Below are 19,426 nucleotides of genomic sequence, written 5' to 3'. Positions count from 1 at the left end.
GGCACGTTGTCGGAAATTGACTGCACGAAGATCGAAGTCAACGAAACAAGACATCAGCCCTTCTGAATCTCGAATATTTTAATATTAATCACAATCTAATACTTTTTTTTTCCTTCTTAAAAAGCATTCTAATACTTGCACGGCTGCTTCCTTTGTAGTTGATGTCTACACGATGAAATAATTAATTAAGACTAGATAAAATAAGAATCCAACAATTGATTCTCACTAATTTCCTCGATAAATTATTTGTTGACTTTATCGTTTTGGTTAAACTTGTGAGATTATGCTATGATAACAAGAGAAGGAAAACGTCTTAGCGGTGCATAATCAAAGTTGCATGAAAAATATATCGTTTAATATTTCATCTCTTAATTCTTTTATCACTCCATGGACTCAGCAAAGGAACTAGTTATAGTTTATGAGGCCCGAAGTTGGATGCACGTTTAGGCCCAATAGCAATATTAAAGTGGGTTGGGCTTTGCCTATATTTAAAACTTTCCACTTCTCATATAACATCGTCTTTCCAATCATCTCAGTACATTTCCATCCACTATAATTATTACCAAGAGAGTCGAATTGAGTGTATAAAAGGAAAAGACGAAATCCACCGTTTTTTTTGTTTGTTATGGATTTGGAGTTCAAGATTTGTTTTACATATGGTTGCAACACGTGTCTACATATTAACATGGGTCCTCTTTAATCATTAAAGAGAATCCAACACACGAGAAGAAAAAAAAATTATGCACTAGAATACTTGTACACCACCACCACCACCACCACCACGGCACCATACCTTCTTCCTCCTTACAAAATAACATAATAACATGGTGGTCCTCCCAAGTGACAGTACCCACAGTGGTTGGCACCACCTTGATCTACTCCTTGCGTCTCCTCTCTCGGGAAGAAGATCTCCCACATTAGATCGATCGATTGACAATTTCAAGATGCCACTTCCCCAACTCGCAAGCATTTGACTTGGACTTTGAGTACAAAAGTAGCTCCATTTCCTCCCATGTACATGCTCGTGTACACGTGCTAGAAGACGAGAGGGTCAGAACTTGCAATCTAATCATGATGTCAGTGAGTGAAAGCATAGACTATGGAGGTCCCTACTCCCCCTCAGGGTGACTAAGACTCCATTAACAGGTGTGTAAAAATGGCAGGGATCCCCTGCAAGCCAGGATGCGTGCAGCCACGGCCATTGTGTTAGCTGGAAACTGATTTCGTACAACCGTGGCTCTTGAGAGGATCCTCGATCAGAGGGCGCGCGGGGTGAAATGTTAATTTCACACTTCAAAAAGAAGTTCTTCTTTTACACAGTCTGTTTCTATTTCAACGTAGAAACACTCGAATCTATAGATGCTTAGTGTTGTTGTAAAGGAAATGGTGTCCATGTGGAAGATAAGGCCAATGACTCATCCCACCATAACCAACCAATAACTTGTGCACATTACATAAAGGTGTCCCTCTCTCTCCCTCTCTACATATATCTATTTATATCGATTTATCTATCTATCTATCTTATGCAAAGAGGTCCTTTTCTGTATATAAAAAGAAATGGAGGTGTTAAGGTGGGACCAAGATGGGAATGGTTATCTGCAATTCTCCATTACTCTATTGAGGCAGCTGTCGATTTCCCAACGTTATCTCGATGAGCACCAAAGAATTCAAATGTTTACAAGAGAATATGAACCATGTATTTATCCTTTTCCAACATCAGTGTTTTTGAACTATTGGTAAGCTGATATGCACGGTTTAAATGCTAGCCCTTTATTTCCAGTACTTTGCTATATCCACCAAGAGACTAAAAGAGAATGAGACTGCAAACTCCTAGCTATCAATCACCCACAAGCCAGTGAGCAAATGTACTCGCGTAGCACGTACAAAGTGCCTTTTGCTTGCCAGTGATCACTAGCAGAAGGGAGAGGTGGTATGTGGATAAAACAAGGTCGTGGCCCTTTCCACGACATGCTCCACGTGACGGCAGACAAAGATCTAATGGAAGTTAGAACTCCTGGAAGGGTGAGATGAAAGCACTACCAGTAGATAAAAGTTTAGGATGTGAGGTAGAACTAAAAGGATAGGAGGCGGCCTATGTGGGGTTTGGGGAATTAGGTGGATGCGGCAACAAGATGGGGAGGGACCAAAAGAAGTTAGCCACTATATTTGACAAAGGTTAAAGGCACTGAATCGGATTCTGACAGATGTTATCCATGTCCTGTGAACAAAACCTATCTCTTTTTTCTTCTCTCGCTCCCTCTCCCTCCCCTCTATCTCTCTCTCTCTCTCTGTGCGTGGAAAAATTATGAACTAAATCTGTACCCATGCTGCTGTTCTCTCTTTGCATGCATCCCTTCTTCTTAGGTTCACATAGTATCGTTCATTGAACCCAACAATGTCTTCTTCGCTGTCGCGGTCACTGTATATCCTTGGCGAAGTTCGGGTGATAGAAATAGCTTCTTTACTCGATCTCTAATATTTCAGATAAATCTGTGTACATCTCGCTCTCTATAAAGTCAAACTTGATGCAGGAGTCCTACGCACGCTCTTTTTATTTTAAGGATTGATATTTTCTTGCATTTCGTTTAGTTTCGTTACGAAATTAGTGCATCAGCAAATTTCAAAATCCCTAGTAAGAATTTAAGAAAGACAAGCAATGGAGATGGATAGACTGATCAGCCCCATCCCAAGAGATCGTGCCGCTCGATTCTTGAAGAAGATAGAGAGATCGATAAAGAAACTGATTCTGGACCACCACAATAAGGTCAAGGTTATTTAGTGGCTGCTACTTTGGCCATTACACAATCTCCTACTTGGACAAGCCACCTTCTCTCTTTCCCTTTCGTTTTTCCTAAAAAAATTCTTGTCAACAAGAGATTTATATTTTTCATTTAAAAAAACACCATATGCAGTGTCCCTGTAGCTAGTCCTCTTCTACCCATTTACTTCAAGAGTTGTGCTGGTAGACGCCATTATCATGCAAGATTAGGAGCCTTCTCTTCCCATTGGTTGAACACGATAGCAACTTGGAGGGATAAAGAATGGACTAAATGGTTGATGTAATGCCCAACCAACAGACAGGGATATATGGTATATAAAACTTGGCCTTATCCTTAAAATTTTCCTTTCTCGTGTGGTTTTCTTTTAAATTATATTTATATTTTTTCTTTCCAATTTTATTTATTTTATGCAGATGAGCATGTTCGACCCACCTCGATATGACGGCATGAAGCACATAGAGAATGTCCCAAAACTGATCACATCGCGTTAAGATGAGTGGTGAAATTCCCATAGCGTAGAATAGGGAGAAAGGAGGGCACTGATATGATCACTAAGTTAGAAAGATATTATTAATACTCCTCTTCGATATAGTAGAGAAGGCAATAATTTTCGATCACCTAGAAAATCCTTTTATTGTCATAACATCCTTTGTCTGGAGTTTCGAACGCAAAGTTAACCACATGAAAATATTCACCTTAATTTATAGAAGAATAGAATGGCTTTTGTATAGAACAAGTTGTTTGAAGACCATCTCCAAATAATATTATCTTTCCAAATTTGCCACCAAATTAAGAACTTTTTTTTTGGTGGCACAGAGTTCTCCTTGAAATTTTAATTTTACCCTTCTAGAAGAAAGATAATCTTAGGGCGTCAATTCTTTTTTAAGACTTTTTCCGGGATTCTGAAAATATAGAGGGAGTATTGAGGTAATTAAGGCAGATAATACCGACTCAACAATGATTAATCTTCCTCCAATAGATAAATGCTTGGTTATCCATCGATCTAGAAAGTTATGGATGGTTTTATTCCAATCAGATATTAAAAGTTTCCCACACTTTAAAGGCATCCCTTCCCAAGATAAGAAATTGGAAAGTAGCAGTAGAACAACCTAATTTTGACGCCCAATATTCATTCAATGATTGAGGCGAGCACACTAAAGATAGAGTAGGGTTTGGAGTAATTAACTTTGAGTCCATGTATGATTTCAATGAGACATAAAAGCATTTGAGAATCAAAATATAATCTTCATTGCGGCAGATAATAAGATAACATCGCCTCCATACTGAAAAATAACTACGGATGAATAAAAATTAGACCCATGCATTTAAACAGTGGTTGTTTGATTGGGCAAGAGTTATCATTCAAGATAAAAAAAAAAGGCAGCGGAGATAATGAATCACCTTGTCAAATGCCTCTAAACAAAGAGAAGTAATGATTGCATCAGTGCTCCCCCATGAAAGAATATTTTAAAAGCCACTCAATCCAAGGTTTAGGAAGACTCCTGTGCTCCATAGTTTGAGTTATCAAAAACTTTAGTGAAATTAAGTTTGATGCATGATACGACCGTCCTGTAGAATGATTATTTCTCAGATAATAAATACTATAATAAAGGACATATATAAGATATTTTTAAAACTTCTTGTGAGTGGAAAAATCACCCTCTTAGAAACCTAATTTTTCAGATACGACCCCACCATAATAAGCATGCACCACTTACAGCATTGAAAAAATTACCACGTACTTGTTGGCTTTTTTCACACATTTCTTGGTCATATAGTAGCCACGCAGTTCATGTTTGTCCTCATGCACTACCCTTCAACGCCTTGGCAGGCCATTTCATTTACTCAAGTCTGGAGGTTTGCAGTTGATATTCCCAAGTGATAAGAACACAGAGACAACGCCATAAGCAAACTTTTCAACACTGGACGACGTCGTGCCACATACTCATTCGAAGAAGCCTTCCAATGAATACTAGAGCACGTCACAAGTAAGTAAAATACAACCATTTGTCGGGGTGTTTTTGCTTATTGCCACCAAGAATATTTGAGCAGCGGTGACCAGATTCGATGGGACCTTTGATTTTGAGAGACAAGCAGACTCGCATTCGGTGCAGACGACGACTCGGGCCCAATTCGTCCGAATCCACGGAGCTGGAGCATCTCGTCACCGCCGTGAGCTTAATGTGAAACGAAAATGGCCACTCTAAGTCTAAGCTCATACTAATGGTGCTTAGGGATGATTAAAAAAAGCTGCAACTTGATGTACTACCGGCACCTAACGCACTTTGAGTAGCACGAAATCAGTTAATAATATTGGACATATATATATATAGGGCTAATGGTGACAAGTCACTGACCACAATGAGAGCTAGCTTAACTAATCAAGCCACGTAGGTGACCAAATCTACACATGACATGTGTTATGTAATTAAGAATCAAATGGAGTTTGACTTAGCCTCTTTTACAACGAGCAAATTCTGGACACACATCGGAGTAAGAAACAACCAAAGCTCCCAACTTGGTAGGTGGGGACGCACACCTACGGTCACCACATCTTTACGTGTCCATTATTTTCATTTATTCTTTTAGAAAAGAAAAGTCTTTTAATTTGATTTAGTATATATATGAGCAGAGAGAGGGTGAGGACAAAAGAAAAGGAAAAAGAAAAAAAAAAAAAGATAATGTGGTTTGGATAATTGGACATCCCCCCAAAAAGGCAGAAGAGTCTCTCAGCAACAGCAGAGGTGGGGAATAAAGCAAGGCAAAGAAAAAGAAAATCCAAAGAGGGAGAGAGAGAGAGAGAGAGAGAGAGAGAAGCAAACATAAACCCTCTGTCATCAAGCCCTCTCTTTCTCCCCCCACCCCCCAACTAACTGTATATATAAATCCTGGCCATCTCTTCCCAATGCCCATATGAGAAGGCAAAGCCCAGATCAAACCCCACATATCAATAGATCACATACCTCCAAAAGGGGAGAACATAGAAGCCAACCTCTATTATTGAGGCCGTAATTGAGGTCGCGGAGATGGGCGGAGGGAGCAACAACGGCGTCGCCGCCGGCAATAGCAGCAGCAGCAGCAAGCTGCTTGAGATCCTGAACGTGAGGGTGGTGGGGTCGGGTGATCGGGTCCTGGTGCTCTCGCACGGGTTCGGTACGGACCAGTCGGCGTGGAGCCGCGTGCTGCCTTACTTCCAGCGCGACTTCCGCATCGTCCTGTACGACCTCGTCTGCGCCGGGAGCGTCAACCCTGACCACTTCGACTTCCGCCGCTACACCACTCTTGATGCCTACGTCGACGACTTGCTCGCGATTCTCGACGCCCTCCGGGTTGACCGCTGCTTCTTTGTCGGACACTCTGTGTCGGCCATGATTGGAATCCTCGCCGCCATCCGACGCCCCGAACTGTTCCTCAAGCTAGTACTCGTCGGCGCCTCTCCAAGGTTTAAATTTCACTTTTGTGATTTGTAATTGGATCGATTTCTTTTTCTCTTATCCGCTTCTTCCTCTCTTCTTTCCAGGTTCCTGAACGACAGGGAGTACCATGGGGGATTCGAGAGGGATGAGATCGAGACGGTGTTCGCGGCGATGGAGGCCAACTACAAGGCGTGGGTGACGGGGTACGCGCCGCTGGCCGTGGGGGCCGACGTGCCGGCGGCGGTGCGGGAGTTCAGTCGGACGCTGTTCAACATGCGGCCGGACATCTCCCTCTTCGTCTGCCGCACCGTCTTCAACAGCGACCTCCGCGGCGTGCTCGGCCTCGTGCGAGCCCCGTGCGTCGTCGTGCAGACGGCCAAGGACGTCTCCGTCCCCATCTCCGTCGCCGCCTACCTCAAGGCCCACCTCGGCGGCCGCACCACCGTCGAGCTCCTCCACACCGAGGGCCACCTCCCCCACCTCAGCGCCCCCGCCGCCCTCGCCCACGTCCTCTACCGCTCCATCGCGCGGTGACCTACGAGTGACCCGTCTAGCTGTTCGCTGTTCGCTGTTGGTTCCCAGAAGAGAGTGAGAGAGATTACTATCACCACCCACGTGAAGGTCACGTGGTAAAAGCTGCTGCCTGTATCGATTTCCTTTTTTTCTCTCTCTCTCTCTTTCCTCTTTTTCCCGGCCCTCTCTTTTGTATGTTGTTTTTTTTTTGATAAAGATAAGGTGGCCTTCGTTGAGATTACTTTCTCCTAATCTCTATCTCTACCTCTACCGTTAGAGATATACTCGTGAAGTTGCCACTCTATGCTTTCCTTTACCTTTTATGTAAGATTTTGCCTTTTTCTTTTTCGCCGCACAAGTCTTACAACTATTATCCCCGGTTAAAGATTGCAGCAACTAATACTCATCATCAACTCTCTTAGCGAGAGTTAACCCGCCGCCACTGGCTTGATTAATAAAACAGCGGTTACTATTTCTATTACCAGTTTGTTATTCTTGGATAGACTATTCGATCACTACTAGTAGAACAAAGTTGCTTCCCTCCTTTTGGCTCTCGGTGGCTGTGATCTGATTCGCAGATTAGAGAGGGGTGGGTGGGCTCGCCGCATAAAAGTGATTATGTTTTTTTACACGAAATGATGCTTTAAGATTTGGGAAGGTTCTGATGGTAGAAGGCATCAAATAAGGAATCTAATTTCGAGATAAGATGGGCCCCCGAGAGAACAATAGTGGATCATAAACCTTATCCTTTTGACAACCCCCAATCCCAATAGTCCAGTTTTGATCACTATGTATATGTTCCTCCCCAGTAAGTTTGGTTGTCTCGTACACAGTACAGGGAGGGCCATACATTAGAGTTTTGGTTCCATATTACGAATATAATAAATATCTATGCACGTCAGAGACCCCATTTATTGTCGCATATTGAAGGTTTCCATAAGAGGGGAAAAAGTTAAATCGATAATCCGATACGACTTAATTTAAATTTTGAACCGATTTGAATTTTAGTTTACTTAAATTCAAATTATAAACGAATTGTGTTCGTATTTATTACGTCGACTCATCAAACTTATTTGTGACCCGTATTAGTTGTTTAATAAATAAATTGTGTTAGTATTTAAATTTTTTTATTCATTTAATAAAATAGATCATGTTTATGCTTGCATTATCTTAATCTAACTCGAACTCAACCGATTGCCACCTCTAATTATATGTAGCATTAAATTTTTTTTTTTTGTGATCAAAATAGGTCTCCGTACCATCAACCATAGAGGTTTAATTTTACCATAAATTAAAATTATTTAAATTTAATAATTTTGTAAACAACAAAATTGCTAAACAGTTTAATAATTTTATTGTTCATGAAAATGATATATTAAATATTTAACTCTCGATTGATTGTGATGGGAATGTGAGATTCTTTTTTTTTAAAAGACAGTGGAGACTAAAAATGAAACGCGGGACGATTCAACTATTTTAGCTCAGCTGGCTAGAACAAATTACTTTGATAATAAATTTGGTTAGAGAACTAAATCGATAAATAGGTTTATGATGGGGAGTACCAATTTGTTTAAGAACTCGCCAAATTCTTATAATTGCGCACGTAGCATCACGTATCACGTGCCATGCACTCGTGCGTGGAGGTCGGGTGGCTCGGATCTACTGGAGACTAATAAGTAGATCGGGAACACATCGAACGAAGCCCTAGCAATTCCTTCCGGCTTGTGAAAGAATTGCTTCCGGGAGGAAGAAAGTGATCGATGGCTCGACGCGAGGAGCGCGATTCTCGAGGCGAGCGCTTCCACTCCAGGTCGGGGAGAGAGCCCAGGTGGGTTCAGTCTGCTTGTATTTGCCTCGAGTTTTTCCCATTGTGTTGATCAATTTTCATGAGAATTTTCTAGTTTCGAAGTTAGTGTGATCGTAATTATAATCGTGCATCTAGTCAGGAAGGAGAAGCTATGATCTTATCACAGTAAGGCAATATTGATTTCTATGAATAGATTGGAGAAAAGTTGTTTTATAAGATAGCAAAGCAATTCATTTAGCATATGCAAAGCATTTGACTAATCCGTGACAGACCTTAAGGGTTGTGAACTATCGCAATGATCCTTTGTGCAGCGGTGTTAGATTGTCAGAGTGGTGGTATTAGAGTAATATTGTTAGAGAAGAGGAACAGAAATGAAAAAAGAACAAATGATGGGTCCTTTAGCTACGTGGATCAAGTAGAGGAAGAAGAGGAAAGGGAGAACTGTGCTGGCTTAAAATTCGGATAGTGATTGGGGAGCTATATGTATGAGAGGAAGCACGAAAGTGGGAACTATATGGCTCAATGAGAGTTCATTCAGGCCGATAGAAAGCGGAAGAGGGGGAGAGATTAGAAGTGCTCTTCTTGAGAATAGATGAAAGGTTTAGGAGAATTAAAACTAAGCTGCTGCTCTTTTGAATATTTTCCATATGTCATATGCTACACTAGTATGATTCTCAATGTAGTGGCTGGAATATTAATCTGTATGTATTTAGACTGGAATTCTGAGTGTTGTGCATTATAAGTACATCATGTGTTTAAACTACTGATACCATATTTCTGCTTAAGGATTTGTTCTTACAGATGTAGTGGGTTGCCTAATAAGCAATAAACAGTTTGTAAATTTTCTAAAGGAAATTCTGCCTCTTCAAGTCCTAACTGTGTTTGTACTAGCACATAAGTTTTTCGGATCAATTACCTTTCTGTTGGACAACAAAACATGTATGCATTACTTTCCCCCCATTTGTAGTCCAAAGAAAGCAAGAAGAGATGGGAAACCTGCAACTGAGAGAACTTACCACAGTCGTAATTTTCATGGCGATGAAACATCTGATCGTGATGAAAAAGGCGGAAGACGTTGGCAAGATGCTGGTCCACTGGATAGGCCTATATCTACTGAAACAAAGCTGCTGACTGATGTTGAAAACAGAGGGTCTGAAGCAAAGGAAGATGGATTTTATGATAGGACCAAGTATTCTGCAGACTTTAGAGAAGTACCACGACCAAAATCTTACTCTCAGGTCCCACTTTTTTTCTATTAACTTGTGGGTATTTCTTACCAGTAACTAGCGTTATTTCTTTGCTAATTCAAGCAATTCCTTTACTTTCTATATTCTATGAGAAATGACTACATTTTTTGTTCTTTGTTTATATAATGCCTTCCAAGTTTATTATTCTTAGGTATTTTGACTTGCTTTTGAAATTTTTAGGTGTTTATTACTTATGAGTGGAAATATGACTTTTGTAGCTGCAACTACAAAAGTAAATATTTAGATCATCTACTGCAGTCTTAATAGGGACGACAATACAGAAAAGTTCCTCAGCTGCGTGTCACTAGAACTTTCTTTTTTCTACAACAGCTGCTGAATTATGTCTTTAGGTACACTATTCTGATTTTTTTACTTTAAGTGTTGGTAGATCTTAGTTCAGAAAGATATCACAACACAGAGATTATGGTAATTTGCAGCAACAAGGTTTTCTAATGCTGTATCCCAGTTATACTATTTTATTAAATGTTTTCCAACTTGGTTAGTTTTATATAGTTGAGGTTTTCTTTTGGTCATTGTTTACCTTCATTTCTTCAGATTGCGGGACAAATATGCAAGTGGCTAAACTAAAAGAGTCAGCAAATAAAAATAATTTCAAATAAACATATGAAACTATGTTATAGTATATGATCACTAGCAAGATGCTTCGTTTTCAAGAGAATGACTTAGATCGTTGGAAGTATGAAAATTTTCTTTGATTAGAGTTCTTCACTCAGAATTAAAATCAAATCATTAATAAATAAGATGGTAGACTAAGGCTAACAAATAGACAATTTTATGGGTTCTGGTGTAGAAAATTGAAAGGTTTTAGAAAATTCCAACAAAAAATATTGTAGGAAAAGGTTGATATGAGATTGGATAAGATTATATGAAGATTAAAACTATCAGCAACAATTGGTCTAAGGATAACAAATTAAATGTGAGGTTCAAAAGGATGTTACTATCGTTATACTAGTCAATTGAATCCGAAATAATGAGATGTAATCCAGTCCATGATTGGAAGCCCGTGTTGGAATTTGATCTAAAGATGAATTCTGAAATCTAACCCGAAAGATTAGATTTGGAAGCCAACGAATGTCCGAATCAAAATATCCGAAAAGTCAGACTCTTAATAGACTTTTAGAAGTCTCGTGATGTACTGGAAATGTCGAAGAATGCAGGAGGAATGGAAGAAAGTATCAAATTTGTGGAAAGAGACCCTAGGCTTTGCGCTTCGAGTAGGGGTGGCAATTGTGTCAGGTTAGTCGAGTTCGAGTGGGGTTCTATCCGGTCCAGTCATGATAATGTAAACATGATCATGACCTGTTTACTAATCAAAATTTATAAAAATGAACATGACCTATTTATTCAAGGGGTTATACAGGTCATAAACAAATTGTTGGGTAACACAAGTAATTTGAAATTATATAAGTTATTCAAATTATAAATAAATTTTTTTGTGCTATAAATAGATTATTCAGGTCATAATCATATTATGTGTCATAAGCATGTTTGTAGAATGAGCATAAATGTGTTAAACGGGTTGAGGTAACAAATACAATGATACAAAACATGGTGGAGAGAAGGAGATGGAAGAGAAATGGAAGATATAGAAGAGGAAGGGAGTTTCACATATCTATCCTTAACAATGGTTTAACACCTTTTTTCACTAAAGAGAGCAATTAAAAAAAATTTCATTAACCTCAAAAGAAAGCACAACATGTCTATATATAAACTTATAATAAAAATAAGCAAAAGACACCTTAGACAAATGAAAAATACAAAAACAATCATAAATATCGCATAATAAATAAACTCGACCAGATTCGGATTACTATATGGGGGATCATCAAATGTCGATGCCTTTTGCGCTAGTATATATGTCATCGTGTCCCGTCAGTGATGTTCGCATCACACAAATGTAACTTCATTTTCATAATCCGGTTAAGCAGGTCAACTTGCTTATAATCTGAACCCAATTATATTAAACTCAAAACTCATTTAAAACCTTCAGGTTTGTGTCAAGTCAAAACTTGTCATCCCTAGCTTCGAGGCTTCCGATTTCACATCGGAAGGAATCTTCACAAAATCCTTGGAGAAAGGTTCAAGCCGTTTTTATTTCATCAAAGACCGTCTAAATACAATGTTTTTTAAAACTATTTTTAGTGCTAACATAAAATCCGAAGTGAATAATTACCCAACTGGACCAAAATAAGTCAAAACAAACCCAACTTATGAGCTGGAAATTAGCCCGAAAACAATCCGAAAATACTAGAAAATAGAAAAAGATATATAACAACTAACCAAAATCGAACTAGATCCAATGACACAAATAAGTAAGCCAAAGTTGGGTCCAATGTCCTCATCACCAACTATACACTGTTGTTTATGTTTAGCAGAGTGCTAGCTTGACATGATTCTTTATTTACTATCTTTTGTGCACGAATCATATAAGTTTACTGCTATAGTGGGATCTTCTTCAGACGTGCACTCTCAAGTGTTCCCTTGTGTATAACAATCTTAGGCTACCTATGGTTTTATGTACAGCTTGGTGAGCGTAGCAGTGCTGGGCAAGGTGGTCGAAAGTATGTTCGGCGAGCTACTGGTAGTGATTCTCTCTCATCTCTACTGGTGCTTTATTGTGCACACTTTAATCCGCTCTTAATTTCTTTATCCGTTTTATATACTCTTACACAGATCATGGACGGTGGAGTGATCAAAAGGAGCAATCTGGACACAGAATCAAAGACAAAACTGAGGAACAGGATTTGCAGAGGAAGGACGAGAGACCTCAATATCATGCAGATGATAATACAGTAGGGAGACCTGATGGAGAAGTTGAGGCACCCCCTGTTAGAAGAAGACCAGCATTTAGGGAGAAGAAGATGCCGATAGAACCAGAATCTGATTTGAAAGCATCAAGTTGTGATCAACATGTATTTGGTGCTGCAAGAAAAGAAGAAAGAGGGGACTATAATTCTTGTCGAGTAGATAAACCTGAGAGACCATTTAAGAACACAGATGAGAGAAACAATAAGAGAGAAGAAGGTTTTGCTCGAAGATCTGAAGTACGGAAGACAGACCACCAATCAAGGGACAGGTTCCCTCGCAGGGGCATGTGGGGTAGGGACAGCTTTGATGGCCGGTACAGTGAGAGGAACAATTATCGTCAGGCTGGCGTTCAACTTGATAAATGGAAGCATGACCTATTTGATGAAGCCAATAGAAGCCCAACTTCGAAGAATGAAGAAGAGCAGATTGCAAAAGTTGAAGCCCTGTTGTCAGGCTAATGAATTCTCTTTTTGTGTGGGCTTCACAGCAGTTTCCTAGTTCTGATGAATTCTCTTCTTCTGTGTGCTTCATATCTGCTTCCCAGTTCAGCTTTCCTAGTCGTATGCATTTTCCACCGTTTGCAAGCATACCTGCACTAGTGATCATCTTTAATGAAACCGAGGCAAAATTGCTGTCTTTATGTGGAATCCTTACAACTTTTCCTAATTTGGCTCCACCATTTTGGTTCTTAGATTTATATTTGCATAGACTGTAGTGAGCAGGGGTTTTAATGAATTCTTCTAGAGCCTTGATGTTTCAAACTTTGAATGCAAGATTGATTGCAGTATTTTCCCAATGAAATGCACATCTATTTGTATTTTTGTAATCCAGAGTCTGGATATAAAGATACAAATGAGAATACATGAAATGTAGCTCTTCTTTTGGATATGTAAACACAGAAAAATGGCCTATTAGCTCAGTTGGTTAGAGCGTCGTGCTAATAACGCGAAGGTCGCAGGTTCGAGACCTGCATGGGCCAGATAAATTTTATTTTTATCATACCTTAGGCCTCAAATTTATCTTCATTGCAATTTCCACAGGCGATATATTTCGGTCCCTCTCCAACTGAGACCTTGCTTCTTGCTGCCTTCCATTTTCTCTTTATATGGCGCGCTCCGTCTTCGACCGCGGAGCACTCAGAACCGAGTTCGATAACGCCGGAATAAGCCCTCGGTTTATCCCCATTATCTGGAAGTACTATACCTCTCTCTCTCTCTCTCTCTCTCTCTCTCTCTCTCTCTCTCTCTCGATCTCTTGACCTAGGGTCTCTTCTTGCAATAACGGCGGTCTCAGGCATGTGCTCCAAAATCCTGGCTGCGACCTCGACGACGTCCCTTCTCTGCCTTCATCCGCCTACACCCTCCTCCGCTCCAAGTTCCGATCCATGACCTCCTCCCTCATCTCGTCTATCGAGTCCAAGGATCGGGTCACCACCAAGCTTCTCATACGCCTTCAGGTACTCCCTAGGGTTTCTCTTTCGTTATTTGGGATGTTCTGATGTGGTTCTACTGCCTGTATTAGATCTATTTTACACGAATGCTCCATTCTGTTACTCTTCGTTCTTGTTTGTTTGAGATTGCAGTGAGATCCTAATCGGGAACTGTTCTTTTTGGTGAATCTAAGTATATTCCTTAGTCTCCTAGGCTGATTTTAAAGTTTACTTGCAAAGTCCGTTGAGTTTCCTGCCTTTTGGTTGGCTATGTTGATTGAATGGCCACGGTATTGCTAGGTATTATGAACTAAGGAATTGCGTCTACAATCCGTGACAATAGTGACTAACATGTTGATTGGGAACGTGCTAATTGAAATGTACATACCAGCAAATTATGTTTGCAGGAATGCTGTATTAACTGATAAGTTTTTAAGTACATAACGACACTTGTTAAATAACATCTGTATTACTGATTATTGTTCTGTTATAATCCAATCTTAGCAACGAATTTTAATGTTACTTAAAAAGCGTGCACTTTTCACTGTTGTGGATGATCTGCGACTCCTGAAGTTGTACTATTGAACTGCTCTGCTCCTTCAATAGATTGCTTGACAAGAGCAAGTTAAATTTAGTGCCCTAGAGTTAACCAGTACAAAGCCCTTGCCTTTTGAATGCATAAGCCAAGAATACACTATGAATGTCAGGTCATTTCTGCTAAGCTTGCATATACCCAGATGGTCAATGTAAATTGTTGGGATGAGCCTTGAGTTCTATATGCTGATAACAAATCTGACTTGATATGGTTCCTTGTTCGTATTTAGTTGCATAACGAGTCACAACTTATCAATAACTTTTCTTGGTTCTACTCTTCCTTTGTTTGAACATTTCAATTATTGTGCTGTTGTGACTGTTACATGAATGGAATTATTATGTTTTCTGATTCTATGTATCCAGAATGGCACTTCTGTAGAAGCTGTAATCATGAGATATGACACACGACTAGGGAAGTATAATGGGAAACCTCGTTCAGGGGGTGTAAGATCAACTCTATGTGTCTCATCACAGGTATAATAATTTTCTTTGTTCTTTAGAGTAACTATTTTAATAGGTGGGAGAATTTTCCCCATGTTTGGGCTTTGAATTTTCTACTGCTTCTACTTATGGGTTAGAGATGTGATTCGCCCTTTCCACTTTATAATTAAACTTTAAAATATTATTCAGGTTGGTTGCAAGATGGGTTGTAAATTCTGCGCTACTGGGAGCATGGGATTTAAGAGCAATTTGTCATCTGGAGAAATTGTCGAACAGCTAGTCCATGCAAATCAATTTTCACATATCAGGAATGTCGTTTTCATGGTAATTTTCTTATGGTTGACTTCTTTTTCTATTGTACGTCATCCTAGCTTACTGACTCTTTAAGATCTTATAAGAATAATAAACAGTTGTGCTATCATCCAATATATCTCAGTAATTAGACTTAGATACTATGTTCTCTTTTCTTTTCATATCTTGGAGTTGTTCCTGGAGGAGTTTGTGCTTTGGTATGCCCTTTTTTAGCTTAGAGGCCTGATTTATAAGAAGGATACACCCTTGTGAGACTGTAATTGTTGTTCTCCAACAATTTTATGCTCTTCAGTGAACACCTGCAAGGCTGCAATTAACAAATTTTGCTGATAAACACTTTTGAGAATTACACGGATGTAGGATGACAGATGCATTTAATGTGATGATATTCCCACTAATCAATGCCTTCTCATCATGCCTGATAAGTTAAGTTTTTTGTAATGAACATGCAGGGAATGGGAGAGCCATTGAACAATTATTCTGCTTTAGTGGAAGCCATCCAAATCATGACTGAATTCCCATTTCAACTGTCACCTAAGAGAATTACTGTATCAACTGTAGGTATCATAAACTGAGTTTGTGGCAATTAGCTATTCTGTATTTTCAAGAATACTTTTGGAGGACTACTTTTTCTTGTTAATTATATTTTTAGCTGCTATATTTTTGTTTCTTTTGTGGATGCAAATATGTTGATACACCAATTATGTATACAATGATGAATGTAGATTATCTATTTGGATTTGTTTTTTTTCCTCTTCCAACTGCAAGTATGTCATGGGATAGGCAGATTAGTTGAACATCTGAACATGCTAAGAAAAAGCTATTTTTCCATTTTTTCTAGTTGGTAATCGGTAATACTTAATTGTATTAAAACGAAGTGTGTATCTAATCATTTTTTATTTTGACATATCATGGATTCACTTTGGTTTTATGCCAATTTTTTCTTCGGTTTTTTACTTGTTAACAGTTATCTTGTGGCCTCTTTTCTTTTGTTCTCTTCACAATAAATCAGTGATTTTATTCTTTTTACCTTCAGAGCTTCCTCTAGTCTTTGTCAAGCTTGATTGTATTATTTTAACTTTTCAATGTTTCTCTCTATTAATTTCTGGTGAGAACTGAATCTTCCTTGGGTCTACATATGAAATCATAAAAGTCGATATATGCCTATATTACCAGACAGAGTATTGCCCTAAGCACTCCATTATTCATCTGTCCTTAAGCCTCTCTGCTGCCTTATTGTCCAGACAACCTATGCTGACCGTAGCTAGTTCCGTTAGAAATTTCCTTACCACACTTGTCTTGCAGATTGGATAAGCTTTATAGACACAATATCATTCTCTAAACAAATAATATGTTCTATCCAACATTTATGGTTTCATCCCTTCAAATCTGGTATTTTATCAGTTCAACTCAAAACAAAGCTGTTCCGACTTTCTTATGACTTCCATTACACATGTGAAGCATGGACTCAAATAAATTTTTTTGATGGGCATCCTCATCAGCATGATTATTTCTGACAATAGTGGAAACTGGAAAAGAGTCGGTATTATTTTTTTCTCCTATCCTGTCGGGTCTCATCCTTTCAAGTTTGATCTAAACAATTTCTCTCCAGATACATGAAAGAAAAAAGTCACTCTAAATTTGTTGGGAGAACTCTTTCTTTATGTATTATTGTGCTCATTAACCGTTTCTATTTATCGACACACAACCACTTGTATTTGAAGATAAACTTGAAAAATTGATGCAATTTTTTGACAAAAAAATTGATGAAATTTAGAAAGTATTGGCGCTGGCCCAACTAGGTGGTACTTTGGTAGCAAAAGAGATGCCAAGCAGTGACAATTGAAAATGCCATTGAGCATTTCGTCTCACATAAATGGCAAGGTATTGATGAATGACTAGTGCTCCAGCCGTTGCATTACACACATCTGTTTTCATGCTTGTCTTTATTAAAGGATTTAACTGTACCTAGCTGGTGAGTATTACTTGCAATAGCAAAATACATGAAATGTATTATCGCAGTTTTCTTCAATCAAAAAGGTAATATTTTCTGAGATTTTCTGTAGGTTGGTATCATTCATGCAATCAACAAGCTCCATGATGACCTTCCAAATGTAAATCTAGCTGTGTCACTGCATGCTCCTGATCAGGATATACGCTGTCAGATAATGCCTGCGGCTCGAGCTTTTCCTCTAGGAAAACTCATGGAAGCATTACAAGGCTATCAAAACAAGAGGTGAGAGCTAGAAAAAATGGCCTTTACGATCTAGTGAGTTTGTGAGTTCTGTAATGTGGTGGAACATTATTAAACTTTATTGCAGTGACCAAAATATCTTCATTGAATATATCATGCTTGATGGAGTCAATGACCAGGAACAGCACGCTCACCAGCTTGGCAGACTTCTAGAAATGCTTAAAGTGGTAAGCATTTATTTTACAATTGCTTTCTTTCTACAGTTTACTTGCAGAATTTGATCTAATTTTATGGTGATAATAAGTATACTCATCATTTTTGTTGTGTAATGTAGGCTCTTTGGATAATAAGTAAACTAAAAAAAGAAGGAACGACTGGGCAAATTCTGACATGATTAAGATATTTATTTTGTAAGTTGAACTTAAACAAAACTTGTTATGATGGATCCAATTTTCAGGTAAATGCACTGCAGGGCAGTAATCTGTTACTTTCTGCATAAATTAAATTTGAAATTGCAAGAGTTAGGGCCTTTCAGACTTGCTTCTGCCAAATAGTGAATATTAATGTCAAAGAACTTGTTTAAGAGATCTTTTTCATTATTTAGGGTTTATTTTTACATGGATAATAGTGCCGTCGTTAGAACACTTTTCTGATTAAACTCAAACAGTCAAACTTTGTCCCATGTCACTTAGGTGCTATGCTTCAGTGAAGTTAGGCGGCCTTTGGCTTGAGAGGATCTTGATTTTGATTGCATAAAATATTGACACCTGTTAGGATACAAGAAAATATAATCCAAAGTTTGCCAAACTTCTGCGTCGATATCCTATACAAGGATCACGAGCATTACTTTCCCTCAGTCATGGGAATGAAAGACGTTACAACTTTGTTCTACCCTTAGTATTGACCTCCAACTTGCATCATCATTTTGTTGAAATATGGCCTCACTGTTTTCATACATTCGTATGTTAACACACTTAATAAGCCTGCACATATGAATCTGATATTATCTTGTCCAAGTATTCAGAGCTGTAATTATTCTCTGGATTCTAGGTTGTGTAAATATTGTCTAAATTCCAGTGCATATTATTTCACAAAATTGTCTATATTGTTCACTCCAGTTCTGACTTTGATGAAAGCAGGTCGTGAACTTGATACCTTTCAACCCAATTGGTACTTCAAGTTGTTTCAAAAGTAGCACTGATCAGAACGTGGCAAGGTTCCAAAAAGTCTTGAGAGGTATCTATAATATCAGAACAACAGTTCGCCAGCAGATGGGTCAAGATATAAGTGGTGCTTGTGGCCAGTTAGTCATTAACCTTTCTGAACAAAGATCGGCTGGTGGAGCAAGCCTGTTAACTGACATAGAAGATCTTCGTATCTGATGCTTGGTACCCCTAATCTTCCATGCATCTCGTCCCTTTTCTGCAGCTGACATAGGCATGCTTGTGAGTTTCTCCTCACAAACGAGTACATTGTCCTTCATTGACACCGATTTCTCTTCTACTCGTGAAGGTGCCAAATTTTTGCTCGTTCATATAAGATGTTGTAAATGCTAGAACAATATTGTCAACGGTCTAACTGCCCAAATTTGTTTGCATTACTGAATGTGGTATATAGCAGAGGGAAAGAAACAATTCTCTTATTTCATTACTAGTGGCTCCATCTAGATTCTCTCGAGGCTGTCATACTTTTGCAACTTTCATATGATTGGTCTTCTTGCTTGCATGTGCGTATCAAATGATTTTGCCCTAGTTTCCAATCCGTCGGAACTCCTGCTTCAGTTCATTTCTCTCCTGCATAATTTGTGCGCATGCGTTATATGCACTAGCCTAGAGAGCAGACCATATTTTCTATTCAGACATCA

The 19,426-nt window shown here is 38.9% G+C and overlaps 3 protein-coding genes and 1 non-coding gene across 6 annotated transcripts; all 4 read left to right on the top strand.

The window, feature by feature from the left end:
• The first annotated feature begins 5,416 nt into the window (after positions 1-5,416).
• On the top strand, positions 5,417-7,057 carry LOC140787380 (strigolactone esterase D14). The gene is made up of 2 exons (XM_073136281.1): positions 5,417-6,222; positions 6,301-7,057. The coding sequence occupies exons 1-2, from the start codon at positions 5,807-5,809 to the stop codon at positions 6,728-6,730; spliced, it is 846 nt and encodes a 281-aa protein (XP_072992382.1). The 5' UTR covers positions 5,417-5,806; the 3' UTR covers positions 6,731-7,057.
• Positions 7,058-8,308: 1,251 nt separating this feature from the next.
• LOC140787372 (uncharacterized) lies at positions 8,309-13,353 on the top strand. Its single transcript, XM_073136268.1, has 4 exons — positions 8,309-8,537; positions 9,484-9,754; positions 12,308-12,365; positions 12,458-13,353. The coding sequence occupies exons 1-4, from the start codon at positions 8,470-8,472 to the stop codon at positions 13,048-13,050; spliced, it is 990 nt and encodes a 329-aa protein (XP_072992369.1). The 5' UTR covers positions 8,309-8,469; the 3' UTR covers positions 13,051-13,353.
• Positions 13,354-13,497: 144 nt separating this feature from the next.
• On the top strand, positions 13,498-13,571 carry TRNAI-AAU (transfer RNA isoleucine (anticodon AAU)). Its single transcript has one exon. It is a non-coding gene; the product is annotated as a tRNA-Ile (tRNA).
• Positions 13,572-13,632: 61 nt separating this feature from the next.
• On the top strand, positions 13,633-19,212 carry LOC140787358 (uncharacterized). 3 transcript variants are annotated; one of them, XR_012108834.1, is made up of 9 exons: positions 13,633-13,786; positions 13,886-14,048; positions 14,979-15,089; positions 15,246-15,380; positions 15,821-15,925; positions 17,435-17,604; positions 17,690-17,789; positions 17,897-18,019; positions 18,702-19,212. XR_012108834.1 is itself a non-coding variant. In XM_073136257.1 (9 exons), the coding sequence occupies exons 1-8, from the start codon at positions 13,698-13,700 to the stop codon at positions 17,954-17,956; spliced, it is 933 nt and encodes a 310-aa protein (XP_072992358.1). In that variant the 5' UTR covers positions 13,633-13,697; the 3' UTR covers positions 17,957-17,972; positions 18,702-19,212. The 3 variants fall into 3 exon arrangements, 2 of the variants coding, with proteins under 2 accessions (XP_072992358.1, XP_072992345.1); XM_073136257.1 differs by having other exon boundaries at positions 17,897-17,972; XM_073136244.1 differs by lacking the exon at positions 17,897-18,019.
• Positions 19,213-19,426: the final 214 nt, after the last annotated feature.

The sequence above is a fragment of the Typha latifolia genome, chromosome 1 (genome assembly GCF_019914945.1).
Source record: "Typha latifolia isolate L0001 chromosome 1, TyphaL0001v2, whole genome shotgun sequence".
In the NCBI taxonomy this organism is placed as follows: Eukaryota; Viridiplantae; Streptophyta; class Magnoliopsida; order Poales; family Typhaceae; genus Typha; species Typha latifolia.
The sequence above is the reverse complement of the archived record's forward strand: the minus strand, read 5'-3'. Positions and strand labels throughout refer to the sequence as shown.

Bases quoted from the DNA above. Each gene is read 5' to 3' on its own strand.
- LOC140787358 (XM_073136244.1), top strand. From the start codon at position 13,698: ATGGCGCGCTCCGTCTTCGACCGCGGAGCACTCAGAACCGAGTTCGAT. The intron at 15,090-15,245 runs GTATAATAATTT...AATATTATTCAG, and splicing joins CTCTATGTGTCTCATCACAG to GTTGGTTGCAAGATGGGTTG. The intron at 15,381-15,820 runs GTAATTTTCTTA...ATGAACATGCAG, and splicing joins TCAGGAATGTCGTTTTCATG to GGAATGGGAGAGCCATTGAA.
- LOC140787380 (XM_073136281.1), top strand. From the start codon at position 5,807: ATGGGCGGAGGGAGCAACAACGGCGTCGCCGCCGGCAATAGCAGCAGC. The intron at 6,223-6,300 runs GTTTAAATTTCA...TCTTCTTTCCAG, and splicing joins CTCGTCGGCGCCTCTCCAAG to GTTCCTGAACGACAGGGAGT.
- LOC140787372 (XM_073136268.1), top strand. From the start codon at position 8,470: ATGGCTCGACGCGAGGAGCGCGATTCTCGAGGCGAGCGCTTCCACTCC. The intron at 9,755-12,307 runs GTCCCACTTTTT...TTTTATGTACAG, and splicing joins GACCAAAATCTTACTCTCAG to CTTGGTGAGCGTAGCAGTGC. The intron at 12,366-12,457 runs GTAGTGATTCTC...ACTCTTACACAG, and splicing joins GTATGTTCGGCGAGCTACTG to ATCATGGACGGTGGAGTGAT.